At 39.8% G+C, this 22,765-nt stretch overlaps 1 protein-coding gene across 6 annotated transcripts in view; it reads left to right on the top strand.

Annotated features, from left to right (window-relative positions):
* Nucleotides 1–22,223, top strand: part of LOC117515652 (coiled-coil domain-containing protein 136-like) — a 72,970-nt gene extending 50,747 nt beyond the window's left edge. For 3 of the 6 annotated variants that reach the window (XM_034176300.1, XM_034176302.1, XM_034176305.1), the window contains exons 3-9: nucleotides 2,744–2,818; nucleotides 6,911–7,213; nucleotides 11,402–11,519; nucleotides 12,944–13,226; nucleotides 13,318–13,448; nucleotides 18,010–18,073; nucleotides 21,804–22,223. In XM_034176300.1, the coding sequence (XP_034032191.1) occupies nucleotides 2,744–2,818; nucleotides 6,911–7,213; nucleotides 11,402–11,519; nucleotides 12,944–13,226; nucleotides 13,318–13,448; nucleotides 18,010–18,073; nucleotides 21,804–21,866 (1,037 nt within the window). In that variant the 3' untranslated portion in view covers nucleotides 21,867–22,223. Of the gene's footprint in view, nucleotides 1–2,743; nucleotides 2,819–6,910; nucleotides 7,214–11,401; nucleotides 11,520–12,943; nucleotides 13,227–13,317; nucleotides 13,449–17,781; nucleotides 17,928–17,960; nucleotides 18,080–21,803 lie in introns of those variants that run through there. The other 3 variants (XM_034176306.1, XM_034176304.1, XM_034176301.1) reach the window with 3 other exon arrangements.
* Nucleotides 22,224–22,765: the final 542 nt, after the last annotated feature.

Raw genomic sequence — 22,765 nt, 5'->3', positions numbered from 1 at the left:
TTCTAGATCATTTCTTGACTCTCATTACCTCTGCCAAGGAGAGTTTGTCTATTTGTTTATTTGTCTTTTAACAGGATATTACTGAAATTTGATGGACAAATATATATTGTTCTGGGAAATATTCAGTTATGGAGGTTATCCGAAATATATTGTGGAACTGAAACCCAGAAGAATGTTTGGCACATAGCAACATTTAACTCAAAAAGTTGTGTGTGAGTGTATACACACACACACACACACACACACACACACACACACACACACACACACACACACACACACACACACACACACACACACACACACACACACACACACACACACACACACAATATTTAGTTAGGAACTTTGACAACATTTTCTTACCAGATAAATAACGTTTTAGGAAATTATCTGAGAAATTTTTGAGTCAATTTGGAATACATTCTAGATCCAGAAGAATGTTAGCGATATAGCAACACTGAACTCGAAAAGTAATTAATAAATTTTCATGAAATTTCATGAGGAGGATATATATATATATATATATATATATATATATATATATATATATATATATATATATATATATATAATACAAATAATGGATGGTAAGGAGTCCAACATAGAGAAATATTGGATGAAGAAAAGTTATATTGGACGAGGCATAGCCAAGTTAAGCAAACAACAGAGTCAAGTAAATTAGATCAATTTATTTTGTTGTGAACAGCATCAGAGTACTTCATAAAATCGGTTGACATGTTTGTTGCCATTTTTTTCAACCAGCATCTGTCAGCTAGTTCCTGACCTTCGTATGCCGTGCTCTGATTGGCTAGCTGTTGGCAGTAAGTTCTAACGCTATTGGTCAGTGGGAACCGATCCAATATAACTTTTGGTCCTAGCCTTTTTGGATCCTTTTGGATCCAACATAACTTTCTGGTGCCAAGCATGCCAAAATACAGGTAAATGATGGACAGAAAGGCTAATCTGTGACTGGCTACTGCAATCTGAGTGGAGAACATATATACGAGGTCTATTAGAAAAGTATCCGTCCTTATTATTTAAAAAAAAAAACATATGGATTTGAATCACGTGTGATTACATCAGCCAAGCTTGAACAGCATGTCTTTTATTAAAAAAATCTCCTTTAACAGTGGAATGTCCGGATAAACTGCTGATTCTGACCTCTTCTAAAAGTTCTCTGTTCTCTCACGACGTCCTGGGTCAACAGAGGCTTAAATTTGGAGGTTTTCAGCTTGAAACAGGATGACGACGTCGCATCGGAGCGCTGCGCGACGTCCCGCTCCTTACAGCGATAGAAACAATCCAAAATCTCTCATCAGCCGTTAAAATTTTCACCGAAAACCAGCTGAATTTGTCGAATGGTGTCCACTCGGATGTGCCTCACAGTTTTTGAAAAAATTTTGATGAAGCACAGCGCCAGTCTCTCAGCAACTTCTCAGACAATGAAAATCTCACGAGGGGGGCTGGACCACTCCTTCCACAAGGCGTGCTCACATGCGAATGACGTCACCGACAGGCATGAAAAAACTCATGCATGCGCACAAAGGTTCAAGCTTGGCTGACGTAAAAACATATGAATCAAATCCATAAAGTTTTAAAAAAATAAACTTTATTAAATTAAATCTTTTCTAATAGACCTCGTGTATATATATATATATATATATATATATATATATATATATATACTTTTTGATCAGTTTCTGAAATATTAATAGATGGCGTAAAAACGTATGAGTTAGATCAATTCAAACAGTTTGAGGAAACTGGTTGTCTTAAATAATTTAAGTTCAGTCAGTTCCAGTAATTTAACCATAGGAAATAATTTTAATTACGTAAAATAAACTTAGTGGATGTGTCTTGTATTATGTAATTCCATTTAATGTATTTTTGTATAAAGATTTAACATTTCTTCAACTAATCTGTAATATTTAATGTAATCACTGAAAATGAATAATAATAATAATAATAATAATAATAATATTTGATTGATGAAGTCCCATTATTAGGTAAGAATTATGATTTCCTTTAAGGAGTGTTCCAGTATGAAATATTTGTCCAATTTTTGCATATTACATCCCAAATTAATCAAAATTTCTGCCAATTCTGAAAGCTCCCTCCATCTGAATATATTTTATAACCAATGAATTACATGTTACATGTGCTTTAATATATAATTTTTAATTTTAAAACATACATTCATAGGAAAATCAAAGGAAAGTTTGCAGAATGATAAAAGGAGGAAAAACTGAGTAGCAGAAGAAAAGGAAGAAGAAGTGACAAGGCAAAGAGAAAGAATGGAAAAAAATAATTCAAAAACTGGTAAAGAAAAAGAAGGGCTCCTGCAGGATAAACAAGAAAGGGCATCCAGGCTGAGGAAAGAAAAGGTTAATCCAAGAAGTGCCAATGAGCTGCTGATATCCTTTATGAGAAAGACAGTGGAACAAAAAAAAAAAAAAATACTGTATAGAAATAGAGTTTAAATGATAATATTAGTTCTCGTTCTCTTTTTAGTACTACAGCAGTAGAATTTACCATCACGTAGTGATGGGTAATCAACACACTAGTTAAAAACAAACTCAACTTCACTCAACTTCAATTTTGTTTTAATCTGGAATAAAGTCCATTTAAGGCAAATCTACAAAATACAGCAGAATGAAAGAAAATCATTAAAAAGGGAGATGGTCTGTTCGCCCCCTAATGAGACATTCTCCTTTCTTCCTCTCTCTTCTCCTCTCCTCAGGTCTGTTGGATGATGAGCGTCTGGCCAGTGCCCATCAGGCAGAAGCCTTCACACGTCAGATCCAGAATCTACAAGGTACTCTACTCATAAAACCTTTTAGTGAAGTTCAGTTTGTGATAAACAAGGAAGTTGTGAAAACTATATAACAATGGCAGGAGGCAGGGGAAAAAACATAATAAAAATAACCAGAAAAAAGCTTTAATTACATTATGATTCTCAATCATTTCAGATTAGTGCAGCTGCCAGTGTGAGCAATAATAATAGGTCGGCTCTTCATTTTGTATGTCACTGAATGGACTTCCCTTGTGTCACTTCTCTCTAATGAACAGTCTCTGAGAGAAACTGCTTCATAATATTCTGAGATGTAATTGGCAACAGTGTGCGACATGCATGCAATCATTAGACTTATTGATCTGGGATCAGTGGTGGAATGCTGAGGAGAGGAAATGCCTGAGCTCTAAGTCAATTTATTATTATTTATTTATTTATCTATCTATCTATATATTAAAAGCCAAGCGGCCTCTGTGTACGCCTGTGCGTGTGTGTAACTTCAAGCATGGAGAAGTTGGGGAGAGCTGACATTTGCTGTTTGGTATGCTTATGTATCTTGGCCAAGGATGAACGCAGCAAAAAAGAGAAAGTTGATAGGACTAATGTTTCTGGAGAGATTAGGAGTATTACATAACAACAAGGAACATTGGATGTGATAATTAAATTCGGACTCACAAGCCATTCCAGCAGTAAATCATCTACTGTATATATTAAAGCCAAGTGGCCTTTGTGTATGTGTGGGTGTGTGTGAGCTTCCGATCATAGGAGAAACTGAGGAGACTGACCATTTGCCGTTTGGTATGCTTATGTATTTTAGCTCAATCTAGAGGCCATGAATCCCCATGGGCAATGCGCCAGTTTATTTTATTCAATTTATTTTTGCCTTTTGATAGACTGGCAATCTGTCCGGGATATACACACCCTCTCACCCAATGATGGTTGGGACAGGCTCCAACTTACCTATGACCCTTAATTGGAATAGCCAATAAAAGAAAATGAATGCATGAATGAATAAATAACTGTATTATTATTATTTACATATTAGATTTTTGGGGAATTTGGTTTCATTTGCCAAAGCAGCTCCAGCAAATGTGCTTATGTTTCACAGTTATGTAGATCCAGCTGTTAAATGTGAAATACAATTTGCAGCCCAAACAAAAAAAGTACAACCCCAATTCCAATGAAGTTGGGACGTTGTGTAAAATGTAAATAAAAACAGAATACAATGATTTGCAAATCCTCTTCAACCTATATTCAACTGAATACACCACAAAGACAAGATATTTAATGTTCAAACTGATAACCTTTATTGTTTTTGTCCAAATATTTGCTCATTTTGAAATGGATGTCTGCAACATATTTCAAAAAAGCTGGGACAGTGGTATGTTTACCACTGTGTTACATCACCTTTCCTTCTAACAACACTCAATAAGCGTTTGGGAACTGTGGACATTAATTGCTGAAGCTTTGTGGGTGGAATTCTTTCCCATTCTTGCTTGATGTACAGCTTCAGTTGTTCAACAGTCCGGGGTCTCCGTTGTTGTATTTTGCGCTTCATAATGCGCCACACATTTTCAATGGGCGACAGGTCTGGACTGCATGCAGGCCAGTCTAGTACCCGCACTCTTTTACTATGACGCCACGCTGTTGTAACACGTGGAGAATGTGGCTTGGCATTGTCTTGCTGAAATAAGCAGGGACGTCCCTGAAAAAGACGTTGCTTGGATGGCAGCATATGTTGCTCCAAAACCTGGATGTACCTTTCAGCATTGATGGTGCCATCACAGATATGTAAGTTGCTCATGTCATGGGCACTAGCACACCCCCATACCAAAACAGATGCTGGCTTTGAACTTTGCCCTGGTAACAATCTGGATGGTCTTTTTCCTCTTTTGTCTGGAGGACACGACGTCCATGATTTCCAAAAACAATTTGAAATGTGGGGCAGCACGGTGGCTTAGTGGTTAGCACTGTTGCCTCACAGCAAGAAGGACATGGGTTCAATTCACGTGGCCTTTCTGTGTAGAGTTTGCATGTTCTCCCTGTGTTTGCATGGGTTTCCTCCGGGTGCTCCGGTTTCCTCCCACATCCAAAGACATGAGGGTTAGGTGGATTGGAATCTTTAAATTGTCCGTAGGTGTGTGTGTGGGTGTGTCTGTGTTTGTTTGTCTGTTTGTGGCCCTGCGACAGACTGGCGTCCTGTCCTGGGTGTACCCCGCCTCGCGCTCTATGGCTGCTGGGATAGGCTCCAGCTCCCCGCGACCCTTGAATGGACTAAGCGGTAGAAGATGAATGAATGAATGAATTTGAAATGTGGACTCATCAGACCACAGCATACTTTTCCACTTTGCATCTGTCCATTTCAAATGAGGTTGGACCCAGAGAAGGTGGCGGTGTTTCTGAATGTTGTTGATGTATGGCTTTTGCTTTTCATGGTAGAGTTTTAACTTGCACTTGTAGATGTAGCGAAGAACGTGTTAACTGACAATGGTTTTCTAAAGTGTTCCTGAGCCCACGCGATAAGACCATTTACACAGTGATGTTGATTTTTAATGCAGTGCCGCCTGATGGATCGAAGGTCATGGGCATTCAATGTTGGTTTTTGGCCTTGCCGCTTATGTGTAGAAAGTTCTCCAGATTCTCTGAATCTTCTGATTATATTATGGACTGTAGATGATGGAATCCCTAAATTCCTTGCAATTGAACATTGAGAAACACTGTTCTTAAACTGTTGGACTATTTTTTCATGCAGTTGTTCACAAAGTGGTGAACCTCACCCCATCTTTGCTTGTGAAAGGCTGAGCCTTTTGGGGATGCTCCTTTTATACCCAAAACATGACACTCACAATTAGTGTCCTCAGTTCCCAAACACTTATTGAGTGTTGTTAGAAGGAAAGGTGATGTAACACAGTGGTAAACATACCACTGTCCCAGCTTTTTTGAAACGTGTTGCAGGCATCCATTTCAAAATGAGCAGATATTTGCACAAAAACAGTAATGTTTATCAGTTTGAACATTAAATATCTTGTCTTTGTGGAGTATTCAATTTAATATAGGTTGAAGAGGATTTGCAAATCATTGTATTCTGTTTTTATTTACATTTTACACAACGTCCCAACTTCATTGGAATTGGGGTTGTAAGAGGTGGGGGATTTTATGAACTTATTTCATGGAGCAGATAGATCTCAGATTATGTAAAAGTAAATAGTAAATGGACATTTACATTGCATTTTTCCATGTAAAGGATGGAGATGTAGGTGCTCAAAGTACTTCAAAATAATGCCTCACATATGCATGGACGCACACACACACACACACACACACACACACAACACACACCACACACACACACACACACACACACACACACACACACACACACACACACACACACATGCACACACAAATGTCAGGGTGCTGTTGAGCACCTTACATGGCAGCTTGAGACCCCTGATCTAAGCTACTGTACCTCAGTGACTTATTACTTTTGTAATATTTTGAATTTCATTGACCATCCCTTCCTCAGGGAGTGGGAGTGTGATTTCCTCAGTTTATTTGTTTTTCTGGCTCATTTGTAAAGTTATGGGCCTATTTTCACAAAAAATTTTGTTAGTGTAGGTTTTCACAGTATAAACAAGCAATTAGGTTTTGGATATGAGCCAGATGTAGATTGCACTTTTGAATGAAAATATCTCATTCTAACATTGGAAAAAATTTGAATGCTTATATAAATCAATGCCACTGGGGGGCAGTGCTGCATAGGTGGCAGCAGACAGAAAGTGTAAGAAATGATTTATGTGTAATCCCAAGCTTAATCTGCTGTGAAATTGTAAAATCAAGTAATTGCAACCAAAAAGTCAGCAGATTCTGTAGTCTTTGATCGATTTAAGTTTTATTTTGACAGGCAGAGATTTATTTTCGATAGCAAACTAATCATTTGGGCCTGCCACTGCAGGAAAACTTGTGTTACCATTGGTTACATCAGCACTTTTTTCAGACACACACCCTTACTGATTCTGTCTCACCCACGCATCTCCAGAAACAAGCACTTGTGCTGCCCTTTTCTTCCTCCTCCTCTTCCTCCTCCTTCTCCTTCTCCTTCTCCTGTCCCCACAGCCCAGCTACGGTCTGTGCAGGAGGAGATGGACAGCCTGGAGGAGGAGAAGGAGAGCGAACTGGCTGAGGCCCAAGAGGAACTACGTGTGGCTCAGGAGGAGGTACTCCTGCTCCAACAGGCAGCAGAGGAGGCGGCTGCAGAGAGGGAGAACGACATCGCCTCCTTGCAGGAGGAGCTGTGTCGCAGACGGGCTGAACTGCAGCGTCTTAGTGAGGAGACCCAAGAGTATGAGCTGGAAATCACCACGCTGAGGGCTGAGATCAACATGAAGAGCCAGCGCAGGGAGGCCGAGAGGAGAGAGGGTGAGAGATGAGGAGCATGGATAGCAGAGGTCAAAAAAGGAGAGAGGAAAAGCAGACAGGGAACTGAAGCAGACAGGTGTGCAGTAGCAGCAGCAGACATAATGGGAAGCGATGGTTATGATAGGGTGCACATATGCCTCCTCAGTGTCCCTCACCACATTAATAATTGTGTTGTTTACAGTAAGTCCAGGTTTTGCTGCTCACCTTCACACTGAGTGAGAACAGCCATCAGTGAGGAGCTCACAGAATAAACCCACCCAAAAAACATAAATAAACCTTCTGTCTTTGTAGAATTGTTCTTTCGGCAGCTCAGGGTTGCTACAGCGAATCCAACATGGATCCACATTGGGATTTGGCACGAGCTTAACATTGCTTGCACTTCCTGACGCAATTTTAGATTCAACTGGAAACAACACACGTAGGTTCTGCTCATCCAAAGAGGTCCCCCATCCAAGTACTAAGCAGGACCAACTCTGCTTAGCGCCTACGACCTGATGGGACCAGGATTGCGCAGAGATGGACAGACTGTGCTGTCACTGTAGAATACAAAACCAAATTAATGACTCAAACATTCAATAATGTAACAATTTTGAAAAGACATTTGTGGTTTAAAGTAGTTTTCATGTAAAAATGCCAACATTTGATTTGTTAGTTTAAAATATGAAAATGTATTATTTCTGCTTTATTTCAGCTAAATTGGTTTTGGTTGATTTTTAAACTCGTACTTTCAATGTAAAAACAGTTTACATGTTTTGTTTTAACAATACTTGTTCATTACCATTACCTCTATGATCGTGTGATCACCCAACTTGGTCTCACGGCAAGTCGTGCTTCGGCAGCACGTAATATACATTAATCTATTGGTTCATGATATTGTGACGAAAAACGCCTAATTTTCGTCACGGCAGCACGAATTCATTCTCATTCATTCTGTGATTGTTGCACGAAATTAGAAGTAAAGCATGGGGGGAGAGGTGGTTATGGTTAGGGTGGGGGAAAGGAGTAAGTTTAGGTTATGTTAAGGTTAGGGTTGGGGGTGGGAGTAGGGTTAGGAATAGTGAGTTAAAAAAAAGCCCCATCAGGAAAATTTGACTCATTTCGTCATGGGAGCACGAAAAAAAAAACAAAAAAAAAACAACAACAACAACCAAAAAAACAAACAAAACAAAACATGAGACTGGGCTGGATCACCACAGCCCAGTTTCATGGGTATTTTTTTTTTTTTAATGTTTTTGTGATTCTGACACAAAATGCATTATATTTTTTGTAATACGATTAAGTGTCTGTCACTATTTTTAACTCTAACCTCAAACCTAACCCACATTTCAGAGTGGCCTTTTATTGTGGCCAGCCTAAGGCACACCTGTGCAATAATCATGCTGTCTAATCAGCATCTTGATATGCCACACCTGTGAGGTGGGATGGATTATCTGGGCAAAGGAGAAGTGCTCACTAACACAGATTTAGACAGATTTGTGAACAATATTGAGGGGAATAGGTCTTTTGTGTATTTAGATCTTTGAGTTCAGCTCATGAGGGAGCAAAAACAAGTGTTGCCTTTATATTTTTGTTCAGTGTACATACCTCTGCCAAGGCTGACAATATCATGTTTATTCCAGATTATTTAGGATTCATTCCTTATCTCCATTAAATAGGCAATCTCTCCAGCTAAATACTGCACACACACACAAGCGCACGCACATACCTGTTAACGAAGATGTTCAAAAAGGAATGGGCTACTTTTTGTGAAACATGGTAGAGATGTGAGGTATGGGCCAAAGGAAGAAAGCATGAAATCTAAAAGTGAACCCAGATAATGAGACAGATCTAGGAATTTTTAAACTCTTCATTTATTTTTCAACATTTTCATCAATTTCTTAAAAGCATCTGAAGGAACTTTGTGACACTTAGTGTATGGGTGTGTTCTCAACCAATTAAGAACCCATAAAATATTGGAGTGAATTCAACTAATGGTGCAGATCAGGAATTTTTTTTTCATTTTATTAAACATGAAAATTCATTTTCCAACATCTATGCAAGTTTTTTCAATAAAATAGTTGGAACTCATTGGATACATTCCTCTGCCATGGCTGATACTGGCCCCATCCCAGCACATGTGGCGTTGTGTTCATAATGGAAGGCCTGTCTATCTATATAGTTTGAACAATAAAACTGGAAAGAATAAAAAACAAACAAACAAACAAATTAGTTCCAAGTGAAAACATGACCCACAAATGACCAAACTTCCTTTTTAAGATAAAACTGCGGAATAAGATTCCAGCATGGTGCAAACAGTTGGACACATATCTGAGTGTAAATGAAAATATATTGAGACATGTTTAATAAATTCAGATGCAGAGGGAACTCTTAGCTGTGACAGAGTTATGCACTGTGCCCTCTTGTTCTCCTAAGAAATTGTCAGAAATGTCAAAAACAAGTTAAAGAAGATGGTGAGAAAAAAAAAAATCCTGGAGCTGCACTATTATTCAGTTTTTCTTGAGCTCATGCCACCAAGTCTAATGAAATTCAGTTTTGTTTTTATTTCATAATCCTGGTAAAGAGAGAGACAAACAAATGCAGCTGAAAACACTGGCAGAGGTAATAATCCAAATTGAAGTCCTAAACCAGAGAACACTCTTTTGGGTGTCCTTATTTTGTGTGCATCCTTCAGTCAGGCACATCAGTTATTCGTGGGGTTTAACATTACAACTTAAAACTACACTTCTGAGTGTTGGCGATGAAGGGGAGGGCTACGTGTGGGGATGTGTGTGTCTGTGCATGTGGACATGTCAGATACCAGTGACATGAAATCATGTGGAGGAGGGAGTGCTGCACATCAGGCATGCACTTCCAACACATGACATCACCGCTCATCCCTGCAGCCGAGCGTGGAGTGGGACCGAGGGAGGGGCCCATCTGCAGGAACAATTCATATTGTTGTGATAAAAAGTATAACCTCAATTCAGAAAAAGCTCATAGAAAATGGAAAAGGCAAAAAATAAATAAATAAATAAATAAATGAAACAAAACAAAACAAAAGCCTACAGTGATTCTTACATTTATTTTGACTTCTATTTCATTGCAGACAGCATGAACCTATTTCGTGTTTTGTTTTGTTTTGTCAACTTAATTTCATTTTTTATTATAAATAAATTCCTGCATGTCAGGCCTGCAACACATAAATAAAAAAAAAAAAAAAAAACTGGGACTGGGGCAATTTATGAGGTAAAATAAGAAATTAAGTTCTTTCTATATGGATCTGTATGTGGATTTGCCACGTTTTACGGCAGCTAATTTTACTGACACAACTCCACATTACATGGAGAATATGCACAGGTGGCCTGAGAAAATTACTGAAATGTTTAAAAACAGTGTTCCTCAAAGAAAGATGGGAAGGCAGTTGTATATTTCTCCCTCTACAGTGCATAATATTGTGAAACAATGCAAGGAATCTGTAGCAATTTCCATTGCACAAAGGCAATGGTACAAGCCTAAACTGAACACCTGTGATCTCTGACGCCTCAGACAGGACTGCATCAAGAACCATCATTCATCAATAGTTGATATAACCGCACGGGCAAGGGGTTACTTTGGGAAACTTTTGTTTTGCACAATATGGAGTTCAATTCAATTTGAGTTCATTCAGAGCTACCACTTAAAATGTTACTGTGTGAAGAAGAAACCCTATATTAGGGCCCCTTCACACATAACACAATTTAAGCCAACTAGCGCACGAAGGAGGAACTGCATGCCATTTGTGAAAATTGGAGCTACCTCCCATGCCTCGTACTCCTGTCGCTACAACTATTTGCGCACACCAGTGGTTGAAAGACAGAGAGTGCCCTATGAGAGCCCATTTGATCCCTCTCCCGCAGGTGTCGGCCAAAATTCCAGGTGACACACACGAACATCCAACTCTGCTCGCTGGACACTTAGAAAATGTGTGGCCATTCACGCTGTCAGCACGAAAATAAACTTGCAAGCTGCATGTGAAATTTGTCTAAGTGCTCCCACGAGTGTGGCATTGCAAAAAGCAACACACATGGTGCTTTTTTTTCTGATTTGGGGTTTTATTGTGCCTCCCAGTGTAATGTAACTCCAAACCTGATAAATGTCATGAACACTGTGGACTCCCTGACCAGCATCATCATCGCTGCCTCATTTACTGAAGATGTCCTGTTCCACCAGGTGACGTGGATCTGCTGAAGGAGGAGTGCCGTATGCTGAGGGAGGAGTGTCAGACCCTGAAGGAGGACAACAGACGTCTCTCAGAGAGACTGCAGCTGCTGCAGAGACAGAGGACGTGGTGAGAAGTCAATGACTGCTTGCTTATGAGCTGTGCTCAGTGGATCAGGTGGTGTGTGTGTGTGTGTGTGTGTGAGGGGGGAGGGGGGTTGCGTTACACAGTGGAATAGTGTCCCCATTCACACTCATTCACGTCATGTCTCATTTAGAAAGTACTTAAAAAGCCACCTGTTTAATCACTGTGGTAACTAGGACACTAATATCGCACGATATCAAGTGTTGTAATTGTGAGTTAGATTAACCGGGGTAACGAGGTCACACCGTGCATCGAGTAAATGCAGCAGCACCCACGAACACACAACAAAACCCAGAAGCAACAACCTGCCAGATAATCATCACGCTTAAGAGTTAAGATTTTTCAGTGTTTCTGAAATAAAATTAAAGCATATCTTTCCCAAAGTTATTCTCAGATTATTCTCAAGTTATTATGTGCTGTCCGTGGTGCTGAGGCATAAACTAAATACTGCGCACACACACACACACACACACTATAGATTGCTATAGACTTAGATTGCTCGGGGTTTCCCATGATGCACTGTTTCTTTTTATTCACCTCTTTTTGCTCTGTTTGCACCACTCTGCATTTAATCATTAGTGATTGATCTCTGCTCCCTCCACAGCATGTCTTTTTCCTGATTCTCTCCCCTCAGCCCCAAACCAGTCCCAGCAGAAGACTGCCCCTCCCTGAGCCTGGTTCTGCTGGAGGTTTCTTCCTGTTAAAAGGGAGTTTTTCCTTCCCACTGTCGCCAAGTGCTTGCTCATAGGGGGTCGTTTTGACCGTTGGGCTTTTTTCTGTAATTATTGTATGGCTTTTGCCTTACAATATAAAGCGCCTTGGGGCGACTGTTTGTTGTGATTGGCACTATATAAATAAAATTGATTTGATTTGATTTGACACACATTTTATCCCCCTGGTATGAATTTCCAGAATGCCACTGGAGGACACACATAAATACTGGGACAGCAGACAAATTTTGTAATTTTGCCTTTACACGATCACAATGGAAATCAAGATTTTAGTTGTCACAGGTCTCTTGGTGGCTTCCCTCACCAGTCTCCTCAAAAATGTTTCTACACACGTAAAATGTGTAGAAAACAGTGCATTTTCTTGCACTGCAAGAACATGCACAAACATCATATGAACAAGATTGAGGACAGGTAATGTTTGCATTCGAACATTCTACAAATGTTCATTTAATGTTCTGAACATTTGTGAACGTTTGTATAATGTTCATTGAATGTTCACATATAAACATTGCCTGTCCTCATTCTTTGTTCATATGGTGTTCGTGCAGATGTTCAATTCACATTCAAAGAATGCTCAGTTTCCGGGTGGGATTATCTGTATATCTGAAGTGAACGTGACCTGCCGCTACCTGCTGTATGCAGCCTTCTTTAATGATCCTCTTCCTTTTGGCCACACAGTTCCAGTGTCTATCTGTCACTCAAAGAGGAAGATCCTGGTGAGGGCACCAAGGGGAAGCAGATGAAGACTGGTTCGGATGACGTCATCTCAGAGAGCTACATGACTATGGCCCAGTCCGAAAGCACCAACTGTCGCCTGGTGGACGCCTCCATCCAGAAAAATATTTCATTCGATGGGAAGCCTGTCACACCAACCAGCTGGAACAGCGGCATGGGAGAGATCCTCTCCTTAAGGGACCAGCTGAAACAGGCAGAGGAGAAGGCCTCGCAGGTTCAGAGAGAGGTCAGATGGTTTAATTGGGCTAACGCTGACCTGGTCAATTGACTTGGAGTCTGATTTGAGTGTTAGAATGTTTGCTGTTTGTGTCCTCCAGTGTGACGGTGTCAAGCTGGAGCTGCAGGAGCTGCAGGTTCTGTATGACAGCAGTCAGAGGGAGCGAGCAGAGCTGGAGAAGGAGCTGCAGAGCTGCAAGGCCGAGCTCGAGAAGCTGTGTGGAGGACTCAGGTGAGGGACCTGTGGTCCAGGCACAGCGGTTTTAAATGCAGGGTAGCAATTTTATTGAGAGCTTTAAAGTCCCCCAGTTAGCCTTTTTCACCCTTGGATAAAGGGTGTAGGTGATGCTGATGACTTGTCTGTCTTTCTGTGAACAAAAACATCAAAACTACATCATGGCATTATTCTTATTATTATTGTTAGTAGTAGTAGTAGTGGTAGTACTAGTAGTAGCTGTAGTAGTAATAATAGTAGTAGTCGTAGTTATACTAGTGACAAGAAGTGTTTTGATTTAGATTCTACAAAAATTAGAATAATTGTTTCCAATTGAGAGATTTGGCCATTTTTTTTCAAATTTTGATTTATAGCTGCAATGGAATTTCTCTGAATGACTTGAATTACATTTTTTAAAATAATATGTTTTAATAAATATTGAGAAATAAGAAATAAACAAAGACAGTGGTTGGGTGCTTTTAATTCTAAGTCTCCCTTGAGTGCTGCTTCAGCGCTGCTTAAAGGACTTTGGGTCAAATGAGCAGTTACTTTGGAGGACGTAGAATAGACCTCTAGGCTCCCTCACAGCATGTGGTGCATTTTCCCAAGACTTATCTAGTGCTTCATGGTCCCAGGGACTGGACCAGGACCAAGCTAAGGCCCATGTAACGGCTTGTTGCAGCAGTAAGATGAGATGAGATGAGATTTATTGTCATTGTCATTACACAAGTGCAACAACAAAAAATTACGTTTACACTCCAATTACCTAAGACAAAATACAGCAATTAATCCACAATTATTACTAGTTGAATGTAATAATGGCACACATCAGAAATAAAGACAACACATATACATTTGACATTGTTTATGTGCACTAAACTTGAAGCAGTCCGTCATCCAAATTGAGGCATAGTGGGTGAACGCTGCAGCAGGGGGGCCTGCACCACCTAAGGTGCGCCTAAGGTGGTTACTTTCAGGAGACAAAGATAATACAGGCCTGACTGGGTGTTTGATAGTCAGAACCCAAAAGAGTTTCTTGAGGGACGGAATGTGGCAAAACACTGCACCAGTGCATCCTCCTATTCCTGACCGGTGTTGCCCACCAAACGGTCCCCCCTAAAAATCGATCTGCCTTTTGCATCAGTGCATGCGTCTTCAGACGCAGTTCACGGATTATCACATAGTTTGTGCTTCAAACTGCACTCCCTTCTGTAGCTTTTGTACAACAATCATTTCCACATAAATTCAGCATTATTTCATCATAAAAGACAGAGGAAGCGATCGTAGCGCCACAGCTACAGGAGCTGCTAGCTGATGTGTTCACTGCATGTTTGTCATTTCAAAGTGTCATGGAGTATCGCCTTGTTTCTGCTTAAAACTGAGTTTAGAATGATTTAAGAGGTTTTACCTTTATCATCTGATCTTTGATTGCTTTGGGTGAAGAGACTCTGTCTCAGACAAGCTGCTCAGCTCCGAAATGAGGCAAACACAGTGGAGGCAGGGCGGACCAATTTTTAGGGGGGAGGATGGTTTGGTCTGTGACCTGGACCTCTTGAGAGACAGCAGCGGATATTACTGCATTGGGATCCCAAAAAGGTTTTTTAATAGTTTGGGGGGGGGGGGGGGGGGGGGGTTAGTATTGTGATGAGAGATGGCAGATGATGTGTAGCTGTGGGAGTATGACAGCTGAGCAACTGTTTAATTATCCAGATTCTATATAGGCTCATGGCATGCAGGGAATTTCAAACACGCCAGGACCAGGAAGACAGCCTAATACAGAAAGATCAATATCTTCCTCTGCTTTGTTGATTCGGGTGCTTCTGAATTTGTTCTTAATTTTGGTGTGTTGTGAACTTCCCTGCCTTAACTTTAAATTGATTTTGGATGACTGAGTAATTTCTTGTGGCACATTAGTGACTGATCCTGCACCACAGCAGCACAAAAGTCACCATTTCTTTTCAGATATAGAAAAAAACCATGCTGCCTTCACGCACTTGTTTTTCAGTGAGAGACTACAGCACTTACTGACATTTTGGACAACATCTTTGGTAAAGATGGTCTGACTGACTTGAACATTTCACAAATGTTACTGTCGCTGCACCTTGGCCCTCTTTTAAGATCAGCCAGATAGATGCATGTCTCCACCTGGATTCTAGCGTGTGTTAGTGGGCTTGCTCTGTGATGTTGATTCTTTGACTAAAAGAAGCCACGTCCCAAAGCTAATGTGTACCATACTGCATGAAATAATCTGAATCAAACAATTTATCTGGATTTCATGAGCAGCAATAAAGATCCACAAGTGCCAGACTTTTAGAAGATGAAATGATTCTTGTGACTTTTTAAAAAAATACTTTTCAATCTCAACCTGTACTTAATTAAAACACAGCTGCACTGTCAACTGACATGACACACCTCACGTCTCTCTCTGTCTGCTCTGCTCAGCTGATGTTTTGTGGTGGAAATCTCACTGCAGTATTACGTATATATGTTTTGTGATATGAACTGACTCTGCCTGTCAGCCCATACCCATATTTAATTTATGCTTGGGGCCTGGGTGTTCTTTTCCCTCTGTGTCTGTGTCGTAACATCTCTGTGACTGCAGTGGTTTTGGATTGTTGTTGGACAAAAACACAGAATTTGCACAACACCACACCGAAATCAATAAAAGAACACCTTGTATTTGCCAGCTCAGAAATAATGCAGTGGTCCAAAGGTAATTAAAAGACCTTTGCAGCAAACCATTTTTGTAAGCTGTTTCCCCCCACTTTTTCAGGAAATCACTGTTTGCTGTATTTTCAATTAAGGTCCTGCATGAAAGTCAACTTTCAATGAAATGATTAATAATTGAAGAGAATGCTCACTTTTTTTATTAGTATTTTGTGATCCCGTTGTATGGATTGTTTGGATTTGGAAAAGTCATGTGACGTGTGTGCTGTCAAATACTGTGATGTTCCGCTTAGCAACAACACCACTCCCGCATTTAAAATATAATGCAAAATTAACAACACCCAGTTTAGTGTTCTTTTTGCGTTGTCACTTATTTCTAATGAAATACATCACAAATGATATTAGATAATTACAATAACTTTACAATAACAAAATATTAAGCTGAAGACCAATTTGTGCTTCTTTCTGTCACAATATGCAGCTGTATAATAATAAGTCTAATAATAATTAAAACAAGAGCAATCAGAGATTTCTGAAGTCCTACAATCCGGATCCAGATTACATCCAAAATGCAGTGGAGTCTTCCATGCCGTAATATCTATCTGTGGTACAAATTTGGTGAGAATCAGTGAAGTAGTTTTGACGTAATCCTTCAAAGACTATATAAAGTGAACCTTTATCCAGAATCCAGAGCCGATCCCTTCCAAAATTTAATGGATTCTTTCATGGCCTAATATGTATTTGTGGCGAAAATTTCATCAAAATCCTTGCAGTAGTTTTGACGCAATCCTACTAACAGACAGACAGACAGACATAAATACTTAAATAAATAAACAAACACCAATGATTGAGCTACCACCCAACTCCAAATGTGATAAGGCTGAGTCATTTCCAGTGGATAGCATGACCAAACCAGGTAACAGACAAACTGTAGGTCAGAGAGAATTGATATTTCTTAACTCTGGATTTAAAGGACTTGACTGGATCAGACTGTACTATGTCAGCTGGCAGATTGTTTCACAGAACAGGTGCATGGAAGAAGAATGCTCTATAGCCCACTAACTTCTGATTTACCTTTGGCGCACCCAGTAATACGGCATTCTGGGTATGCAGAGCACAGGCTGGTACATAAGGTTTTACAACAAAGTTGTTGCTCATTGGTACGAATGTCAATACTCTGAAAATTTATATTTATATTGTTCCAAAACAAATAGAAGCTGATGATTTATTGTAAAGTACTAATAATGCAAACAACAACAAAATCTAAAATGAAATAACGGTAAAAAATGACGGTATGTTGGGGTTCTTTAAGCTGATTTTCAACAAATCCAAACTGCATGTGTTTTGTCTACAACAGATTTGTGAAATGTCTCTGCATTGTGTCAAACTGTCTACTCGTTCCTGTCTCTGACGCTGTCCATGTTCTCTGAATGTCCATCACCTCAGTCTGTGCAATCAGAGCAATGCAAACACAAGTACAGTTACAGTGTGTCAAATGGGGACCAAGAGACTAAAAAAAGCCTTATGTTTTTCCACATCTTTAATGCTGTGTTGTCTTCCTTTAGTCACAACTTCACAACTGATAGACAGCGCACAGGACTCAGCTGATGCTGACATGAAGTTATGTTTTTGTGAAGTGAAAATTAAAGTCGCTCCATCACAACCCTTCCCCTTTATGTCACAGCTACAGATCATTCCATAGTTTTGTTTTATTATTTAGTTTTGATTCTGCACCGTTTGGCTTGTTGACCCATCCCATTCTTGATTCATTTAATTTTTTTTAGTAGTTGCAACCAGAATCCATCCATTCATTCATTCCCTTCATCCCCATGGCCCTTGTGTTTGTTTTTATTCCCTCCTCAGAGCTTCATCCATCCATCTGAGCACCCTGTTCTCTCCATCCCCTTCATAGGAATGATTGTAATAGTGGCTGTGGTCTGGTGCTGGTTGTCGGAGCTGGCGTCCCAGAGAACAAGGTATGGGAGGACTTTATCAGTGTTTGCTGCCTAATGCTACAACCGAGGCCATGTGTTTGCACACGCCTTGACTGAAAACTTTCAGTCATTTTTTTCTCAACTTAGTGCATGTTTCACCCCCCCCCCCCCCCACACACACACACACTCCCCCCAAAAAACCAACTATATTCCATGTAAGGATGCTTTTAAATAATATAGATTTATTTAACTTTTTATCATTATGTCAGATTTTGAGTGGGTCAAATGTTTGCATACACTGGCCGACTCCATCGTTAAACAGTATGGAGATTCCAAAAATTGATTAATCAGTTTTAAAAGCTTCTGCAGGGCTATTTGGATTCTTAGAGATTAACTGGAGCACCCATGGCTGTATTAAAGGCCTAATTGTGGAATTAGTGGCTTCTGTGAAAAAGGATGGGAAAAAATCACAACAATAAATCCAAGACAATCCAGAGGAAAAACGTTGTATCTCCACAAACCAAGTTCATCCTTAGAAGCCACCTCCAAATGCTTCATGGGACCACAAGCAACTGTCCAATTCAATGTGGAAAATATTAGACACAGAGTTTGCGAGTATTGCCCAAATGAACCCCTAAGAACAATGGACGTTGGTCTGAAATGGTCCAACAGAACCAAGGATCATACTAAGCAGCCATCACGCATCAAGTATTTGAGCCACGAACATGGTTAAGGGCAAATATGTGGTACTTCTTCATTGGATCCTGGTGTTGGTCGGGGCCACTGTGTGAAGTTTAAAAAGAAAACGATCACCCTTTTACTGGACTCATAATTAAATGTGGCAACTTGCACATGGGTTGTAATGTGGTAGTGACAAGTTGTGACTCACTTGTAGTCCACTGTCAGTGGAGTTTTAACATATATACTAATAGTCAAAATTTATATCAAATTTTGTGAAAATTACATAAATTAAACAAATGTAAATTCTTTATGATCCCAAGAATCTTATATTTTCATGCAACAGATTGTATACTTGCTAATTGTACCTTGAACCTTTTGCACACAGCCTTTGATGAAGAAATAAAGACATACACAGATCTACATTTTTTCTTTTGATGCCTTGGAATAATTCTTTTGATATTATACCCCTGCTTTTGAGTGCTAGAAGGTACTAGTTTTACACGTAGGCCCATGAACACAGCAACGGGCTCCCTTGTTAACCTCTAATTATGCCAGTTAGTCATTCAGAAGCTTTTAAAAGTAATTACACCATCATCTGGAATCTTCCAGGCTGTTTCAAGAGGCAGTCAGCTTGAGATGTTTAAACCTTTGACTTACTGGAAATGCTGAATAGTAAAAAAAACCTGTCTCTCTACAATTTAAAAATAATTTCATATGGAAATGAAGTAAACATTATAATTGATGTGGCATGTACTGTTTTGGTAAGATGAGACAGTCTGGGGAAATTGAATCTGGCACTTTTAGCCAAGGTGTATGTAAACGTGTGGCTCAACGGGGTGTATTCTGCATACAAATGGATTTGAAGCACTGGGACTAGTCATTTAGGCCCTTATCTTCCACCACGTACAACACGGCACACGACACAGTACAGGTGTCACGGGTAGTTTCCACCTGATTGCAGTTGTCATTTCATGCCCAGCATCCATTTTTCTTTGATGTCAAATATGCTCTTGCTCATCTGTGCACTGATGGGCGGGTTTGCCTACAAATGAGGGTGTGGTGATGCACACAGCTGGTGCGTTCTACTCAACTATCACAAGAAAGCTTTTATGCAACCTAAAAACACATATAAAATTAAGCGTAGTGACTTATATTATAAGAAGGCAGCAGTCAGAAACACCTTGCTTCAAAAGAGACGTGCTCTGAAACAGAGTGCAGTAGCACATGAAACACCAAATTGAACAGAACATGAAAAAAGAAAAAAAAGAATACATTTTAATAATAACTTGAGATTGGGTGAATGAAAAGAGGCAGGATTTAGTTTTGCAGGGGACGTTAAACACTGGAATGAAATTATCCTACTGATAACACATCTTTAAGCTGTGACATAAAAATACATTACGAACAATAATAAACACACTCCAACTTATAACAAACAAAGAAAACCAGTCTAACTGTGTCGTAGTGCACAGATAATGCCCACGGCAGTTAACAACAGATGAACAGCTCTAATTTACCTGTTTTACCCACTGGGCCCACAGACACACCGGCACTTCCAAATATGCTTTTCATCATATTACTGTTTGATAAATCAGTGATCGAATGTCACACAGGACTTCGTCCAACCACTTCCTGAAATTACACTTTTCAGTTTTAGTTTGTCATCTTCCATCTAGATGATCCTTCACTCACAGGAAATCCTAGAGGCTGGAGAACATCACATGGTCTGGTGAGTCAGCTGTCCTTGTGCCCTGCAAGAGCATCTGCTTATGTGGGATTCTCTCCGAATGACAGCCTGGGTCAGTTGAAGAGAAGCGGGGTAAACCCTAGGCAGGCCTCCAGTTTATTGCAGGGCAGCATATAGACAGACAAAAACATTCACACTTTCACTCACACCTATAATCAATTTAAAGTTTCCAATTCACCTAACCTGGATGTCTTGGAAGTGGGATGGAAGCCAGAACCCAGGAGGGAACCCATTCAAGCATTGGGAGAACATGTAAACGTCACACAGAGAGGACCATGTAGATATTTTTATGTACACACATTCTTTTAAAATCTTTTTCATATATTACACAACTTTTGTGATCTAAAGACTTTGGTAAACCCATTTCTAACACAAAAACAATTCATCCCTGTGAATAAAGGTGTATATTCACTAAAAGAAGAAGAAGTCCTAAAAACATTTTTCATATTCGAGTTAGAGCCACATTATAGCTTTTAAGCAGTGATCTAGACAAATAGTTCTCACATCAGAAAGCTGGAGAATGTTCTGAATATTGTTGATAAGCAACACGTGAGCATTATACCTACGCAAGTACCTTAAAAAACAGAATTCTGAAGGTATAGTAAAGTACCTGATGAATTCCTTGGAGCCCAGAGGGGTTAAAGAGAGTACTGCATGAAACCGTCCATCTGCATGGGTCCATCTCAAAGTCCAGCTGAAAAAAAGTCGCACCTTATGTGTATGCCTCATACACAGTGATCATGGATGCTCTTCACACAGCGGATAGCAGGTGTGAAATGACACACTATTTCATAGGTTTTATTCCACTGTCTCAGCAACATTTAGAGGTTAGTCCGTCCTTTTTCCAGCTTATTCCTTGTGCACATGCATTTGCGTAGATCCATTCATTTTCATTAGAAACTTTAACTTGCATATGTTTAATGCCACTGTGCTGTTTAAACGCTCCTTTTTAAAGAGTCAGGTGACAGTCTGATTGTCGATATTATGATATGCATAAAAGAACCACAACACATCCTTCAACAATGTGGAGCATTAATCTACACCTTTGCATCCAATGCGACCATGCACCAATGATTTTCAGTATAGGGCCCTTTATATTGAAACTGAAGAATTTACAAACGCTGCAGTGAATAAAGATAGATGGCTGCAATGTATATGTTGGTATTTATCATTTCTCTAAGGTGGACATGGGACGGGTAGGCAGTTTGGCAAACAAAACAAAAATATTTAATTCATGGCATTGACTAATTCAGCCATTTAAAAGTCCAATATGTTTCTGTATGGGTGATGGATGGAGGCCGTCTGCATTGACATTAATTTTGTTTTTTTCCTGGTTTCCCTCAGGGGAGTGAGGTAGGTTGGAACTCCATTTTGACTGGTCCACTGCAGCCACAGCAGTGCTTCTAATGATACTAGCTTGTTGAGAGCTCTTGTCCGATGTTAATTGGAGGGGCAACAACTGCACACAATCAGACGTCTGCTTCAGACCAGCCTTTGTACTCTCTCGTGCCGTGTCCATAGACTGAACTGGAATTATCTCAGAGCTGACAAGTATGTGGTACAAGATTTATGGGAAACTGCTGCAAAAAGGTACGACCTGCACACACAGGCTGAGATCGAAGCGTTCAATCTCACTCAGTTGGGAAATCAGATTGTTATGATGATGAGGTCACCCACGTGAGAACTGGACATTGCTAAATAAATGGTTGTGTCACTCTGCTTTTGTGTCTGTGAACGTTTTCTCTTCTTCATGAATAATGTGATTAAAGTACGTTTTGTTAGTAATGTGCACCACATCTCGGATTACTTCAGCGTTGTTTATTTATTTGTTGAATGTGTCCAACCTATCGTGCACTGAATTTTAGAATGGTCGTGTATGTTTGGGAGATGTAAATTATGCTACATTCACATTATTGGCTGAAGTGACCAGAATAAGTATCTGTCCCCCATGACATTGACAGATTTCTGAGCTGAATCAGATCTAGAACCACATATCCAAGGTGGGTGGGTGTGCATGGACATCACATGATCACAGCAGTCAGAAATCTGATTCAAACCAGATCAGAGGCAACATATTTAAATTGGCCAAATATGATATGAAATCACATTCAGCTTGTTCGCACTATGAAAAAGGTCAGATTTCCATGCATACTGCATGCATAGAAAATAAATAAATAAGACTAGATTCTGGTTACTTCAGCTACTATTGTAAACACTGACTTCAGAGTTCTTCAGACATTTAAATGTAGATCTGGACTACAAACAAACAAGTGAAAAACCCACCTGAATGGAATTTGTGTTAATTT

This window comes from Thalassophryne amazonica, chromosome 8 (assembly GCF_902500255.1).
Source record: "Thalassophryne amazonica chromosome 8, fThaAma1.1, whole genome shotgun sequence".
NCBI lineage: Eukaryota > Metazoa > Chordata > Actinopteri > Batrachoidiformes > Batrachoididae > Thalassophryne > Thalassophryne amazonica.
This window is presented reverse-complemented; position numbering and strand designations above follow the sequence as displayed.